The 18,115-nt window shown below is 38.6% G+C and overlaps 2 protein-coding genes across 2 annotated transcripts; one reads left to right on the forward strand and one right to left on the reverse strand.

Moving 5' to 3' along the window:
• Nucleotides 1-4,978: 4,978 nt before the first annotated feature.
• LOC6579884 (T-complex protein 1 subunit zeta) lies at nt 4,979-6,819 on the forward strand. Its single transcript, XM_002005721.4, has one exon. It carries the CDS (start codon nt 5,139-5,141, stop codon nt 6,735-6,737), a length of 1,599 nt encoding a protein of 532 aa, XP_002005757.1. The 5' UTR covers nt 4,979-5,138; the 3' UTR covers nt 6,738-6,819.
• Nucleotides 6,820-8,422: 1,603 nt separating this feature from the next.
• LOC6579885 (proteasome subunit alpha type-7-1B) lies at nt 8,423-9,651 on the reverse strand. Its single transcript, XM_002005722.4, has 3 exons — nt 9,380-9,651; nt 9,073-9,302; nt 8,423-8,987 (listed from the first exon to the last, which is right to left on the reverse strand). Exons 1-3 carry the CDS (start codon nt 9,476-9,478, stop codon nt 8,555-8,557), a joined length of 762 nt encoding a protein of 253 aa, XP_002005758.1. The 5' UTR covers nt 9,479-9,651; the 3' UTR covers nt 8,423-8,554.
• Between the last annotated feature and the right edge of the window lie 8,464 nt (nt 9,652-18,115).

Genomic DNA, 18,115 nt, shown 5'->3' on the forward strand with positions numbered 1-18,115 from the left:
GGTTAAAAGTTATTAGGTTACTTTGTCGTCAATTTGCGAGCGCCTTGACTTGACTCGGCGGCTGGCATTTTTGTTTTCATTTAGCTTATTAGGGGAGGACATGTCAAGTGCTTCGTTCCACTGCACGCATAACTTAATTTAACCCAGCGCAAGCGGTTGATGAACCCACCGCAGCAGCATCTCCACGGTCAGGGCGCGGGTCACCTTGCCACCTCCACTGGCCAAGCGAATCTCATCAAGATAATTACACAGCGCACTTCTTCTTCGGCCGGCTCTCCCGACGGTTTAATCAGCCGCCGTTCAACTTTGTATTCTGTGGCGCTGCGGCGCTTAGCAGATCCCGCAGCTCCAATTAACGCAACGGTCCGCATCGTCTTAGCGAAAAAGTTATGAAAAGTTTGCCAGCCGCCAAACTGAACTTAACTCATTTGCAGCGGTTGCCACCAATCGCTGATTGGTCAGCCCAGCTGTGTCTGTTTGACCGGTTCTATTCCAGGCACGGCACTTGCCAATAAATTGCCCAAAAGATGAGCCAACCGTCGTCGTCCGTCGTCCTGGCCAACGAAGCCCTCGGGCTGTCGCAGGAAGTGCGGGCTAATTATGCACCAAAAGTCGGGCATTCTCCTGTTGAGCTTTCTAATAAGTATTACTCAGTCTATTTCTATTTTATGTAAAGAGACAAAATTTATCAAGTGATAAGAGTGCGAAAAGGGTTTGTTGAGATAAGGCAAACTGATGCTGCTTAGCGGTACTTTGACCCGCAGAAAAGGGCCAGCTCAGACTTAGAATTAGTCTAGAAGTTTAATCGAATAAATGATCAAGTGTTAAAAATGGGTTTTATTATGTATACAGATGCCAAAAAAGGTTTGAGTTGAAATAATTTTACTGTTTGCGCATTTCATATCAACTGAGCCCGAATCTTGGGTCAAGATTTACTTTAAACACAAAGAACTTAGATAAATACAAAGCTTGCGGCAAGTTTATTTCGATTTTCCTACGTTACGTTACGCTATATTACTTAACGTCTCACTATATTATTTCACGTTACGTTATATTATTACGTAACATTTTATTATTACGTAATATTATATTATTACGTAACATTTTATTATTACGTAATATTATATTATTACGTTAATTTATATGATTTTGTAATATTATTAAATCACTCAACGTTATAATATTTCGTAATAGCATATTAATACGTAATAATATGATATTACCTAAAAATACAATGTTACGTAATACTACATTATTGACGTAATATTATTATGTTACGTCATATCAATACGTAACTCTATATTACGTAATAGTTTTACGTAACTCTATATTACGTAATAGTTTTACGTAACTTTATATTACGTAATAGTTTTACGTAACTTTATATTACGTAATAGTTTTACGTAACTTTATATTACGTAATAGTTTTACGTAACTTTATATTACGTAATAGTTTTACGTAACTTTATATTACGTAATAGTTTTACGTAACTTTATATTACGTAATAGTTTTACGTAACTTTATATTACGTAATAGTTTTACGTAACTTTATATTACGTAATAGTTTTACGTAACTTTATATTACGTAATAGTAATAGTAATAGTTACGAAACTCTTTATTACGTTATAGTTTTACGTAACTTTATATTACGTAATATTTTTACATTACGTTATATTGTTACATTACTGTTTGGGCGTTACGTTAAATTCCGATGCATTACATATTATATTAATACGTTACTTAATTTTAAGTATAAGTATTTATATACATTACGTTATATTGTGCTCTTTTATGTCAAGTCAAGATCGCGTTACATTGCTTTTCTTGTTACGTTACGATAATTTATATTACGTTATGTTATCTTACGTTTCATTGCGTTATATTTACTTTACGTTGCGTTAACACATTACGAATTAGCAATTGAACCGTAACTGATTTGGCATTCGTAGAACTATTGATCACGTGAGAATTTTAATGACAAATAATAATTTCACTTTCTGAATGATATCATCCCTATATTAATCAACATAGCTTGGCCTATGGCCATGTAATCTACTTCATACGAAACTTCTTTACTAACTCATAAGCCTGACAGCAGTAAGGCGTAGATAAAATAAAATATATTTGTATAGTAAATTGTTAAATAAATAATAAATAAAGTGTAAGCTTCTTAGCCATCTATAGATGGCCCATGGCCACAAATTCAATTAGTAATCTCAAATTTTGGAATGCCAACATCACGTCCAGATGCCGCCAGTTGTTCCATCACATTTTTTGTTTTTCTTCGTTTGTGCTCCCGTTCAAATTGCAGGAAACAATAGCCCCAAGCGCCGGCTGGCGTGCTGGATGCACGCAACGGATTGGCTCGTATTTGGCTCAAAATTCAATTCTAAAATACGTTCTTCTTCATAAACAACAAAACAACAAGAACAAAAGATCAAAATGGAACAGCAATGCAATGCGCAGAAAACATTTTCATTTTTTCCCGAACCTTTCGGATGCCATTTCAATTGGTAAATAACACATAATATTCGAGAATAGTCGACTAGCAGATGCCCTATAACTATACAATTCAATAAGTTTCAAGCGATAACTATATTTTGTTACCTGAAACAAATTATCGATAACAAACACATTTTTGTATATATATTATTATATTATTATATTATATACAAGTATAAATTAATATTTCATCATGATTATTTAAATTTATACATTAAAAATCACTTAGATTATCGAAATCTTTATAAATATAAAATAAAAATATAATAATTATATAATTTTAAAAAATTTCGTAGTAATCAACATATTTTTAAAATCATATGAGACATCAACTATGCCAATTCACAGCCAATCACAGGGTATGAAAATCACATTGAACCACGCTGTTTACGCAACAGGATTTGTTAAAAAAAAAAAAATAAACCTTTACGAAATTTTATCACAACACATCAATTTTTTTAGTGGAACACAAAACAAAAGAGCTGCGATCTAGAGTTTGGTGTTTCATGAACTATGTCAGCCATTGAATAGAATTCCAGCAAAAAGCCGAAGGGAAATAATTGCATAAATATTTCAAATTAAATGAAAATACAAACAGACCACAAAATGCATTAGCAAAAACCAAATAAATAAATGAATACCTAAAGCGATATATAATTAAGTTCTTTGTTCAATTTAATTCAATTCGAGTTAGCAGAAAAGTTGAAAAGGAAAGTGATTTAAAATTGAAAGCAAGCGAGCGCAATGACAACGAGACGGCAATTAAAAGAAAGAACAACAAGGCAAACAAACCAAAGACAATGGGGCGATGCAACAAGTGGCCGTAAACAAAAGGCGTAAAATGAGTAAATGCTAACGGAAGAGCTGCTGCAAGGACAAAAGCGAGCAGTCGAGTCGGAGGCAGAGGCAGAGGCAGAGGCAGAGTCAGAGGCAGGCAATGCCAAAGAAAGAACACATGGCGTATACGTCATAAAAGCCAAGCACAGCTCAATTGTAATATTCAACAAAATGCTTGCCTTCCTCCCTTCCTCGCCCACTCTCTCTCTCTCTCTCTCTTTTCTCCCTCTCTGTTATTTCTTCCTTTCCTCTTTTCGCTTCTCACTTGCCCAGCATTATGCGCTCTGCCAGTTTAAAAACTCAATAAAAGTTGCCCTATGAAAAATTACTTAATGAAATTAAGTGTGATAAGTGTGAGTGCTGGGCTGGGCACTGAGCACAGCGGGCAAAATCAAGAAAAGCTCCAGAAGAAGCATAAAAAGTAGCGGCACACACACACACACACAGCACTCGACACACACTCACTCGAGCCCGTTGAGTGCGAAGGAAGGCTGTAAATAATAATAAAGACATGACTTATTGGTTCGACTGGAGCAGCAGCACAGCACAGAGAACCACAGACAGAGCGAACAGCCGCAGCCGCAGTCGCTGTCGAAGCCGCAGTCGCAGCCACAGCGAAAAGTAATTCCTATTAACAGCTTAGCCGCTTTGCAGCAAGTGGATTTTGATTGGACAATCCGTCCTACACGACAGCTGAACACATACATACATTCACACACACACACACATACATACATTGAAACCCAAACGAAGAGAGAGAGAGTGGAAATAAATGGCAAATTTATAAAATGAGAATTTTTCTTATTGCCTTCACTAAGATTATATGTTGTATATTGTATGTATGTGTTTTCCTTTTAATTTTTATTTTAATTATAGTTTTATTGATTAAATTCTTTCAGAGTTACAGCATTGTCAGAGCAAAATATGAAATTGTTCTTGGTGCAATTGACAATTCGCCGCCTCAAGCAATGATTTATTTTATATATTTGTTAGACTATTAAATATTTTAGATTTTGAAAACCCATAAATACGATTGACGTTTGCAAATTGAGACTTAAAAGTAAGCAAAATAACTCAAACAGTCAATACAAGCGATATTCAGATTCACCTACACATGCACACACTCAATTCACCGACGCTTTTGATGTGTTTAGCGAACACCACTGTTAAAAATCACTCAATCGTCAGTGAACACATCTCTCGCATACATACCAACACATGCACAAAGACTTTTTACTTCGTTTCACTCAAACAAAGAATGGGAAGGAGAACAATCAGAGCGAGTCAAAGCAGTCGATCGCGAACGAGCTCATTAAAGAGACGAAGCAATCGTTTGCTCTTTGAGTCTTTTTATCAGAGTGTGAGTAAAAGAGACTCCTTTGCAGACATCGGGAAACGATAAAGAGTAACATATCTGCGAGCTTTTAGCATCGATTTATTAAACTGAAATTATTAACATTTTGCTAGCATTTGCTACATTAATATTTTAACAGAGTTTCAGTTGAAATATTTATCTTAACAATTTTGACTAGAGCTGACAAATAATATTTATTCATTTATTCAATCAAAGTTGCTAAATAATCAGTTTACAATAATCGATAAGCAAACATCGATAATAGTGAAAGCAAGGCATTCTTTGTAGTCCCTGCTCGGGGCTGCCTAGCCCCGTCAAACGGAATTTTCAACGTATTCTGACAGTTCGTTTGGACACACAAATTCAGTCTCATTTCTCATTGAGAAACTTAACGTACAAAATATTTTAACAATCAAATTTTGCTGAATAAATAATCTTTAACGATGGCGAGCATAACTCTATTGAATCCAAAGGCGCAATTCGCTCGCGCCGCCCAAGCTTTGGGCATTAACATCACGGCTGCCACGGGCCTGCAGCGGCTGATGGCCAGCAACCTGGGGCCGAAGGGCACCACCAAGATGCTCGTCTCGCCGGCTGGCGACATCAAGATCACCAAGGATGGCAATGTGCTGCTGCACGAGATGCACTTTTGCCATCCGACGGCATCGATGATAGCTCGTGCGAGCACCGCGCAGGATGCGGCCACTGGGGATGGCACCACGTCGACTGTGCTGCTGATTGGTGAGCTGCTGAAGCAGGCGGAGATGCTGATTGCGGACGGACTGCATCCGCGTCTGCTCACCGCTGGCATCATGCTGGCCAAGGAGCGGGCGCAACTCCTGCTGCAGTCCCTCTGCATACCCATCGAGGTCGAGCGCGACCCGCTGCTGGCCCTGGCCCAGACCAGCCTGAGGACCAAAGTGGACAGGAATCTGGCCGACCTGCTGGCCGACATCTGCGTGAAGGCCGTGCTAAGCATTCGCGGCGATGGCCAGACTCTGCTGGATCTCAATATGATCGAGCTAATGGACATCAAGCAGTACACGACGATGGACACCCAGCTGGTGGACGGCCTGGTGCTGGACCACGGCGGCCGTCACGTCAATATGCCCACTCGCCTGGAGCAGGCCTACATACTGACGTGCAACGTGTCGCTGGAGCTGGAGAAGACCTCAGTGGATTCGTCCTTCTGCTACAAGTCGGCCGAAGAGCGGGAGAAGTGCGTCAACGAGGAGCATCGCTTCATCGACCAGCGCGTGGCCAAGATTATCGCACTGAAGACGAAGCTCTGCAGCGACAATAAGAACGGCTTCGTGGTCATCAATCAGAAGGGCATCGACATACCCTCACTGGAGGCATTCGCCGAGGCCGGCATTCTGGCCCTGCGTCGCGCCAAGCGCCGCAACATGGAGCGCCTGATGCGTGCCTGTGGCGGCGAAGCTCTCCACTCCCTTGAAGAGCTCAGCGAGGAGCATCTCGGCTACGCGGGCCTCGTATACGAAAAGCAGCTGGGCGACACCAAATATACGTTTGTGAAGCAGTGCCGCAATCCCACTTCGGTCACCATACTGATACGAGCGCCGTCGCGCCACCAGAGCGAGACCATCAAGGATGCCATACGAGACGGCCTGCATGCCATACAGAATGCCATTGTGGACGCCTGTGTGCTGCCCGGCGGCGGCGCATTCGAGCTGCTCGCCTACAATGCGCTGACCAAATCGAAGGCCGAGGTCAAGGGCAAGGCTCAGCTGGGCGTCCGGCTGTTTGCCGACGCTCTGCTGGTCATACCCAAGACGCTGGCCATCAACAGCGGCTTCGATGTGCAGGACACCATTGTGAAGCTGACGACGGCGGCCAGGGACTCGGAGCAGCCGATCGGACTCGATCTGGAGACGGGCGAGCCCATGGTGCCGCAGGAGCGGCAGATCTACGACAACTACTGCGTGAAGAAGCAGATACTCAACTCCTGCTCCATTATCGCCTGCAACCTCCTGCTCACCGATGAGATCATGCAGGCGGGCATGACCAGCTTCAAGGGTTAGCGAGGGCTGCCACTACATTTTACATATATGTATATACATATGATGGGAGTAATAAAGGCTGAGAGGTGTTAATTGAAATTAATTTCTTGCTAGTATTTCATTTAATTATTTATTTTTTAAGAGCATTTTATTATTTAGGGCCATTAAGAACTGTGGCAAAAAAAAAAAACAAAAAAATAAAATAAAAAAAAATTGTGTATAATAAATATTGAGAAGCTTAAACCAGAAAGTTTTCTTATATTTTTTTACATAAATTTAAAATATATTTTTAGATTTTTTAATGTATGTTTTCAGGCAAAGTGAGCATATAAAAGTAGTGGGAAAAAATTTAAAATAAAATTAAAGCTGCTTAAGAAATGAGGTGAATCTGAATATTATTTTTAAGACGAATTTATGCCATTTATTTATTTATTCATTTTTTATTTATTTATTTCTTATTTTAATTTTTTTATGCTTTATTTCCGTTAATTTGAAGCGAATTTTAATATTATTTTAAGACAAATTTATGCCATTTATTTATTTATTCATTTTTTATTTATTTATTTTTTATTTTATTTTTTTTATGCTTTATTTCCGTTAATTTGAAGTAATTTATTCCTTTTAAGAATAATATAAAGTATTTGATATAAATTAAATTTTTGACAGAGTTTAGTCATAGCTGTTCAGCTGAGATAGTAAATTCTTAATACATTTATATTAAATTCTTGATTTGTATTGAAAGGTAAGAATGGGAAGAAAACCTTATTTTATTACGAATTTCTAAATATTTAACTAAATATTTTACTTTGCTACCAGTATTTTTTATTTAATTTTTTTTATTATTATATTTAGCGAAAGATTATATATAAATTTTAACTCCAAGAGTCACAACATTGGCCTATTTAATCAAACAAGAATCCATTTCATAAACATGCGCCATTGAATCCTAAAGCTCAAGTAAAAAGTGTGTGAAAATTTAAGATGAAGCTGCTTGGTCTAAAGACATATAGATAATATGCCGGACATAACTCAAGCTGTAAGACTTTCCTACAAACAATTTCAAAACAAAATCACAGTTCACAGATTCGCCTTTACTTCTTCTTTATTTTTTTTACAATTCCAGATTCCCACACGTCTCAATGTTTGTCTATGAGAGTATTTTATACGGCAGACTAGATGCTGGGAGCTGAGGTCGAGGCATTACCCAAGGCGCACATTTGATTGAAAACACTTGCCCCATAACTTGGAAAACACGCAAACACCTGCCAAATGGCAGCTGTATGAAATCTCTCTCTCTCTCTCTTTCTCTCTCTCTCTCTCTCTCTATTTACGAGCCGACTCACAAAAAATATCTCCAAAGGCAACAAAATCGATGTGTGTGTGTGTGTGTGTATGGGTGAGTTCTGTTGTGCAAGTATGCAATTTTTGGCGCAAATTCAATTTCCATTTTCACTTAAAAGTTCTTAACTCGCTTTTTTCTTTTTTTTTTTAGCACTTGCTGCTCGCACACACGCACACACACACACACACTCATACAGGCATCCTGTCCAGCCTTTGTGTGCGTAGTCCTGTGGACGCTGAAGTGCTTAAAGATGCCCTTGAGGCAAATTAAGTGATTTGCTCAGTTTACACATTTTTCGTGCTGATTACTTTTGCCCCACCCACAAATCAAAAATAAAAACAAAAAACAAAAAACAAAACAAAAATTAAATTTCAAAAAAAGGAAAAATTCATCAAGTTTTGATTGGGCCGAAAGGTTAACAAATGCCTGCAGCGGGCTAACGTGAATTTAACAAGATTCCAAAGAAATATATATGTATATCTAGTATATAGAAAGTTTACTTTTTGGTGTTCAAAGTCTTCTTCAGTCTGGCCTCCTCGTCGGCCGCCTCCTGCTTGATGACCTGCACCAAATGAGCCACCACTGTGGGGCTGACCATGTGCAGGGGCTGCTGATGCTTGAGCACCGCCACCTCATAGAAGCTGGCATTCAGCGCCGTGGCGGTGTGCAGGGCGCGCACCACATGCTTGATGGCGGCGGCATCGTCGGGCGAGCTGCTCATCGCCGGCGCATTCACCTCCAAATAGTCGCGCATCGTCTTGCCCAGCCGGCCGGTGGTATTGGCCGACCACTCGTAGTAGATGCCAGAGGGTTCGGTCTGGAACAAACGCGGCTTGCCGTCCGCATCAAAGCCGCCTATCAAACAGGAGACGCCAAACGGACGCCTGCCATTGCTTTGTGTATAGTTCTGCTTCAATTTGGCGATATATAAAAAAAAAAAAAAAAAAAACCAGACAGCCAGTCGAACTGTAACTAACTCTCTATCCATCTCTCTCCATCTCCCTCGTCACTCACCGTGTTATGTACTCCACCGTGGCGGGTCGCTCAAAGTTGAGGCGATGGCTCTGCGCCTCGCTCTGGGCGCGGTTCAGCAGGATGCGCGCATCGGCTGTCAGGCCGGCGAATGTCACTACCAGATGATCGTCCAGTTTGCGAATTTTACGCGCCGTTCGCTCCACTTGCAGCACATCCACCGCCTTCCTCTCCACGCCCAGCACAATCGAGTCCTTGGTGCGCAAGCCCACCTGCACAGTGGAGCCAAGGCACTCAAATGAGCTATGTCAAATATTTATAAATATATTTCAATTCATTTGCGACTTGCCACTGTGGAGCCCTTGCGCACCGCCTCTTGAGCGTACTCCACTTGCAGCAGATGCCCATCGGGCGAGTATATTGTCACAGCTCCATCATAGCCAGGCATAGTAGTAAGTATATGTGTATATCTGTGTATATGTATTTGTGTTGTTGCTAAAATTTCATTGGGAACTAATTGTATTATCTAATGTGTGAAGCGAAATGTTTTTCATTTTTATTTGTTGTGTAAATCAAATAAGTTCTGTTTACTCAGTTCTTTTTATTAATTTAATTTCGCTAAAGTAATGAAAACTAGGAATACGTGTCTGTTGAGGAATATACCACTACTAATACTACTACTGCTACTACTACTATTGATATTACTACTACTGCTACTACTATTATTGTTATTGCTGCTACTGCTACTACTACTATTATTGTTATTACTACTACTGATACTACTAGTAATACTACTATTATTGTTATTGCTGCTACTGCTACTACTATTACCACTAATGCTACTACTACTACTATTATTATTGTTATTACTACTACTGCTACTACTATTATTCTTATTACTGCTACTGCTTCTACTATTATTCTTATTACTGCTACTGCTACTACTACTATTATTGTTATTATTACTAATGCTACTACTACTACTAGTACTATTACTGTTATTACTGCTACTGCTACTACTGCTACTACTACAATTATTGTTATTACTACTACTACCACTACTATTACTACTACTACTATTATTACTACTACTACTACTATTGCTACTACTATTACTACTACTACTACTACTATTACTACTACTCTTATTATTACTACTACTAATATTATTACTACTATTTCCACTATTACTATTATTATTATTATTATTACTACTATTACTTTCATTATTACTACTACTACTATTATTACTACTACCTACTACAACTATTTTTACCTTTACCACTTCTACGACTACTACTCCTACTACTACTTTTATTAATACTATTTTAATAAGCCCATTTTTGCGAAAAAAAAAAAAAAAAAAAAAAAAACCAGCAAAGTTTCTAAACTTCAATTTGTGCATTCACAACAATTCAATTTAAAATTGGCTTGTTGAGCACCTGTGTGTGTGTGTGCAAAAATCTAGTTGGGTATAGTGCCATTAAAGCACCTGCAATGTAATCAGGTTAACAAGAATTATAAGCACCCATTTATAAGCCCCATTCGAATGGGGCCAAAAGCAGCTGCTGCCCGGATTTTGTCAGCTCAGCGCATGGCGAAACATTTGATGGCAGCAAATGTGGGACAGAAACAAAATAATAACAATGGAGCGAATCTCTAGCATTGTTGTAATGTCTATCGAAACAGCTTCATTTTGCTAATGCGTTTAGGTGCGGCTCTCCACCCCTCGCCTCACGCCTCCCGCCTCTCGCCCAGCTCTCTCCCGACTCCTGCCCGATGCGAACGCTTAGTATGCCAGAGGCGCATTGTCTGCCATAAATTTGTATTTAACATTTTATGACAACTGGCGGCGTCCGTCCTCTCTGACCTGGGCTGGCTACAGTGTGCACCATTTTTGACGGCATACTTAGTAGGATTAAACACGTGCCGATGCCACTCCACGCAGCCACAGCCAGAGAGAGCCACAGCCTGAGCCACAGACAATCCCCAAACACGTTGACAAATCCGAAATGCCATATAAATAAATTGCCAAATTAATAGAATTACAACAACATCGATATATCTGTATAGAATTATTTTAAACTATTTTCACGTAGTTTAAATACACCTGCGGGCGTGTCGATAGCGCACGTTTCGCTAAACGAATTATAATAAATGGCAAAAAAGAAGAGAGAAATTCAATTTAACAATAATTGTCAATGAATCGTTTTCGATGGCTCCTCTCGAATAATTGTCCTTTAATAAAATAATCAAATCATCATAAAATCAAATTTTTCAAATTTTAATTGAATTGCGATTATCGTTTTCATTAGCCAGCCGCAGGTGCTAAAAAAAAATATTTCAAAAAAGCCGAAGATATTGATACGATAAGCAGATGACAGTTATTATCAAATTCAGGTTTTATACGAGGTTCGCATTGACCTGAGCTCTACTACATTTATATAGAATTTAAATTTGAAGAATATATGTATATATTAGGCACATTTCAAAAGACTTGCTTGAAGGAGGAGCTTAACAAGGCAGATGGAGAGAGCAAAAGCGAAATATCTCATTGGATAGATGAGAGAAAACTCGGTAGGAAATCAAGATGTGGTGACATTTGAAGAGAAGTCTGAATAGTCTTTATTTCAAAGGGTTTTTCATACACTCAAATAACGAGCTTTGTCAGGCTGTTACTTTAAGTCAAATGAGCTCACACTCACTTCAGATTACTCACTTTTAATTACAAAATTGGACACAGCACGTTAGGAAATTAAAAAATTACAGTCTCTCTGTTGGGTTACAAAGCTCGGTCATTGTAATAAAAGTATGTATGAAACATAGTGTAAGCTTAACTAGCTTAATTTTTTAGCCAGCTTAGTCTTAGGCAAAAAAAAAGAGGTAGTGAGCTTGCTAATGGATCCTAAGTCCGACACAGGCTACAAATTTATATTCAATAAAAAAAAAATGTTGAAAAAAAAGACAAAAACATATACAGATTTTTTACATAAATATCAAACAATTTTTAAACATTTTTATGTTAAAATTAAACTCTTGAGAAGTTTTGCACTTCACGTTTAGATCTTATAAATCATTTATATTATATAATATTAAATATTTATATAAATAATATTAAATAATTTGTAGAGTTTCGTTATATTATATTATAGACCTAATGGCGAAAGTTTAGGTTTTTTAAAAAACAAAAGAATAAAAAAACTACGGAACGGTATATTATATAAACAGATGACAAAAGTTTATAACTTAATTTAAGGCAAAGCCGAATGATATTCTATTGCTCTCAGATGAAAAAAAGGCTTAAAAGTTTATATAAAAGTCAGAGTTTGTTTCGCCTGCTCAAGGCCAGTCGAAATTTGTCAAATCAGCAATTCAGATTTGAGTATTTCAGCAACTAATTTACATTGTAATTTTTACGACACTTGAGAACTCTCTCAGGAAATACTAAAGAAGCCAATCGACTCTATCATACACAATGATATTATTGCAAACTATTCAGTAAATTAATTCGCAATTTTTTCACTTCAAGCAGCACCCAGAAAAGTGCCATTAGAATTATATATATAATTTTTTTTTTATTACTATAGCCAATCAAAAAAAACATTAATAGCCCTTCACATGCTGGCCCGTTAGCCAATAATAAATTAAGCTAACTGCCGCACTCGAGCTCACACTTCCAATTCACTTAAATGAAATGTTAATCACTTAATGGAGCCCACACTAAACAATTTAAATAAACATTTTTCAGTCATTGCTTAATTAGCTGCAGCTCTCAGCTTCCAACGGGAATTCACGAATTCACGCTCTGGGCCAGTGAAACAAAACTGAAATTAAGTATACGCAGCGTATCCAAGCCAACGGCATTTGATTAAGCACCATGCGCTATAAATACACGTAGTACACATCGAATGCTGTCGAAAATATTTTCTTAGAAACACGAATTCGCCACAGGGCAAGCAAGCAGGCAGCCAAGCCAGCCACCCAACCACCGAATGGGTGGGGCAGCAGACAAGACACTCCCACATAAAGCAACACGAACGAACAGTACTAAAATGCGAAAGTCTTAGAGAGAATTCAGCGCGATTTGTTTGCTCGAAGCTTAATTTGTAGCGGCAAATGGTGTTGATTGTTGTTTTTCTTACATTTTACCACATCTCGCATCGCACATCTCACCCAACCACCCACCCACCCAACAGCCAGGAACAGCCCCTGGGTGGTGCTTGCGCTTGGCGCATCTAAAGGCCAATAAAAGTTAAAGGCGCTACAGTGGATAAACACGATTTGGAGTATTGTTTCGATGCTCTCGCTCTCGCTCTCGTCGTCTCCAAATTAATGATCAGCAATGGCAGAGCTGTAAATGGTAAGTGCTAGTTAAGCATTTGCCATTTGTTTTGCCACACAGTTACCCAGTTACCCAGTTGCCCGCTTTCCGATTCCTGCTTCCCTGCTCCCAGTTCCTGGTTCCCCCTGCAGGGCATGTCGCGTGTTTTATCACATCACATGTCGAACATTATTTGATTATTAATTAAGAGCCTTCACTAATTCCGAGCTTAACAATGCCAACTTTTTCGCAGCGGAAAACTAAGCAGCTGTTGCTATACTTGGAAATCTTCTTCAATTTTGACTTGGCTGCTAATGCATGTTGAGACTTAATTCATAGACAAGTTTTGAATGCGAGTCAAAGCAGGCTGCTTTCAGATTTATGTTTACTGTTAATTAATGTAAATCAATGTAGGCTTAAAGCATTAAACTATTTATTTAGAATTTTCTGCCCTGCCAATTAAACATTTATTAAAAATTGTATTTTGTAATTATTTTTAATTATTTTTTTTATTTATTTTATTTTATTTAATTTTTTTTTATTATTTATTACTAATCATTCTATTGAATTTTAATTTAATAAAATTGTTATTAACTGGTGTGCAGCTGGTCATAGCAGTAGAGCGCTTCATTCTTTACGCTCTGTTCGTGAAATCAAGTGAAGAAATCATGCTCACTCGCTCTCACCTTGAATAGAAGCCTTCGGTTTCTTTTCGTTTTTACTTTCTGTGGAAATATTCGTCGTGTGACGCTCATTTCACGAATATCGTTCGTTCGTCTGTATATCTCTCTCTGTCTCTCCCTCTCTATCTCTCAGCCTGCGCCACCAATCGTCTCTCTGTCTGTCTGCCTAACGACACCAAGGGACGATGAAGAACTACCGAAGATCACTCGAGCTGTCTATGTATGCAGCAGTCTTCACTTCGTATTTATATTTGAGTAAAACGAACTAGAATGCTTGCAGCAGCAGAGAGAGTTCCCATTGGTCATTTAACCTCGACTTCAACGACCTGACGTCACGCTCAACATTCGAGCGCGTCTTAGTGTGTGAGTGAAAGTTGATCTATATAAAGAGCAGCAGCTGCAGCATTTCTTCAGTCGCCCAGGCCTGGTGGGGTTCAGTTGGGCAGTGCTGTAAACTGGAGTGAAGTGTGTGATCGATCAGCTAGAAGAAATTCTTAATGGAGATAATTAGACGAAATTTTTAGAGGAAATACTTAAAAGAAATTCTTTGACGAAAACACATAGAAGAAATTCTAACAGGAAATACTTAGAAAAATTCTTAAAGGAAATACTCAGAGCAAAAACTTAGAGGAGCTTATAACTCTTAAGTAGGCCCAAATTAAACTTTTTTCGCCCATTATATAATCATTTAGGTGACTGCAAATACGTCAAATCCAAAGACAATCTTATCAACATTTGCACTAAAGCATAGACAACTATCAATATCTGGATTCATACTTCAAAGAGCACAGCTTTTCTGTGTGTGTGTGTGTGTGTGTGTGTGTGTGTGTTCTTTCTTCCTTCCACTCGTTTTCCACGCGTTGAAGTGAATGCTTAGCATTTCATGTTAATTAGGATGACTGACTGCAAACAATTCTTAACTGATGTTGCGAATGTCTCGCAAAGTAGCTGATGAGGTCAAAATGCAAACGACCTTTAAACGCCAAAACCTTAGCACATAGCCATAGGGAAGGAACCCGAACATGGACATGGACATGAACATGGACATGGACGTGGACATGGGCATGGATAGGAGCGAGGAGTGGGAAAGTGCTCAAGCAGCAGCAGCAGACACAAGCTTGGCAATCTTTAAATGCACATGTGTGTGTGTGTGTGTGTGTGTGTGTATGCAGCTGTGTGGATGCGTGTGCTTCGCTTAAGTAAACAGAGCCAGGTGGAAGGCGGTCACTGGTTGGCAGCGCGCACTGTGATTTCAGCCTCACCTGCCTGCCGTTGCAAATGGCGCTCAGACGTTCACCTGAGCCCTTTTAATAAACGTAGCAACGCGCAGCATTGTTGACTTTGGTCTGTATTCAGATGCTCGTATCCGTCCCGTCGGCCTGGCGTCCCTAAAGTGGCATTTAGTGTCAACGAACTGGCATCCACTGGCCACGCCTCCACGCCCCCAACTCCTACACTCCCATTCCCCTTCTTTTCAGTTATTAAGTCGTTTGTCTGTGTGTAAGTGTGTGTGTGTTTATAAAAGAGCCGACTTGACGACCGCGAACGTGAGTGGCCGGCCCACATCAACAGCAGTCGGAGCAGGAGCAGCAGGAGCAGATGTAGCAGCAGCTGTGCAGACACGCAGCTTATTACGTGCCCCAGGAACAGCAACAACTGTTCGGGGGTCAATCATGTTATCCATCTGCCCACCCGTTGACACAGCACCTTCAGCTATACGCCTCTGCGTGTGTGTGCGTGCGTGCGTGTGTGTGCGGCCAAGTTTGACAGAAACTATCAAAGTTAGCTGCAATGTGTCCGTTTCCTAATCAATACGTGTGCTCAAATTCGATTTAACTAATACTAATACTCAATCCAATTAGACCAACTATTGCGGGTTACTTCTGCTTGCCAAAGTCTTGGCCAGACACTAATTACATTTCGCTCCATATCTATCTATCTAGACGGAGTATCCGCTTGCTGCTGCCATAGCCATGAATTGAACGCGGCAGCTTTAGCGACTATTTACTGTACTTGAAAGTTATGAATGGGTAAATATTTTAAGGGGTTATTTGGGTGTTTGTGTATGGAATTGATAGAGTTTTTTTGAAGGAGTTAAGTGAATGTATGTTATGTTACGACAATGTTAAAGGTCTGTTAACATTTTCATAATATTTATATATATATAAATGTTAAGGTTTAAGGTTTTACATAAGCCAACTGTTAAATATTAAGTAATGTTATATAACTGCTAATTCGCTGTGTTAAGGACATGTTAACAGTTTCAAAACATTATATATACTTATAATGAAGTTCTCTATTAAAACAGAGTTAAGTAAATGTTAGCAGCTCTGTTGAAGGCATGTTAAGTAACTGCTCACTAAATTGTTTACTTAAAGACCTGATTATAAGGTACATTTAAACAGGAATCTTAGCTTAAATCTCACTTATTAGCCACCTTTTCGCAGTTGCACTTCGCAATTCAGATGCATTGTGGCGCCGGTCGGCACTTAATAGCAAGTTTTAGAATAAAACTCGCAGCTTTTCAACTTGGCTGGCGCAAAGTGCCACCAATTGCCGTAAAGTGCAGACTGCAATCAGTCAGGCAGTTGAGTTCAGTTGGAGTTGGAGTTGCAGTTGTCCTTAGCCCGGTTGAGATAGCAACTAAAAGCTAAAATGGCGAACAAATGTCGCACAAATTAATGGCAATAGCTGCGCGCCGCTTCAAAACTATTGATAGATAAAAATGTTACCAGATAATGGATAAAGGAAAGAAAATGAAAATGGAAATGGAATTGAAACAGAGAATCGAAGTGAAGCCAACTCAATCAAGAGCAAAGAAAGAAAAGAACTCTCGCACTAATGGTCAAGACACGTCAAGTAAATTGTGCGAGCAGCTGTCGCCCGAGTTGCTGCTGCTGTCAAATTGAATCTGGGCAGAAAACAAAGGGCAATAAACCGAGAAGATTTCGTTAGAAATATATACATATACATATATAGAGTATGAGTTAGTGAACTATTGTTAGAGATGCCGTAAGCATAGTAAATATTTCATTGAAATCAAAAATAATAATTAATATGGGAATGTGTGGCTTAACATTCATTTTATTATAATATATTTTTATCCATATAATTTATATAATATTTTTACTCTTGCACCAAGTGGGTTCATATAGAGCCTGTTGCGTCTCTTAAGAAATATTGAGAAATTTGTTAATATTTTCTTTGGCTATCAAACAATCTTTTTATATCGTTATATATCATATTATTATATATCATATTAACTGAAGAAAATATTTTAAAAATTTTATTATACATATCATTTGCTAATTGCATCTACTTATTTCATTGTAGTCATTATTTCATAAGTTTCAACTTATTCTCTTGTTTGTTTTGAGCAAATCAATTTCCAATATGTAATTCAATTTATTTTTAGTTGTTTGTGCTAAGGCATTCAGATATAATCTGTCAATACCAATTGCGCACAATCGACGATGAAATGATTGCGTTTGACAAGCAAGAATTATTGTATTTTAATTACTTCTGACCATATTTAATATTTAATGCAGCCTTGCTAATCGAACTCAGAAATTGTAATACAAAATTTATATATTTATATTTAATCGAGTATTCTTACACTCACCTGCAAGTTATTTGAACTCTAGACAGAAGTAACTTGGGCAAATCTCTGGGAGTTCAACTATTGTGCCTTCATTATGTATGCTCTTAAATCAGAATGAGAGAGAGGGTAAGAGATAGAGAGAGCGGTACAGAGCTAATATTTGCAGACAATCGTGAGAAGTGAACACTTTATCATGGCTGTCATTGGAATGCTTAACTAAAGTTCGATTCAAGCATAAATTCCGAACGAATACGCAAAAGCAATGAAAAAGAACAGAATCAACTTATCGTTTAATTTATGCAGCTAAACCCAAACGCCCCGTCCCGCTCCACTTACAGCAGGTGGTAGCAATGGCAACAAAAGCGTCCAAAAAGCAAAACGTCCAAATTGCGTTTAACTAAACGGCTAAATAAGCTAAAAGGATTTCTGGCCATGACGAGCACAGCATAGCAATAGGAAGCAGCCACTTGAGGAGTTGCC

Source organism: Drosophila mojavensis, unplaced genomic scaffold (genome assembly GCF_018153725.1).
Source record: "Drosophila mojavensis isolate 15081-1352.22 unplaced genomic scaffold, ASM1815372v1 contig_80, whole genome shotgun sequence".
NCBI classification, from domain to species: domain Eukaryota; kingdom Metazoa; phylum Arthropoda; class Insecta; order Diptera; family Drosophilidae; genus Drosophila; species Drosophila mojavensis.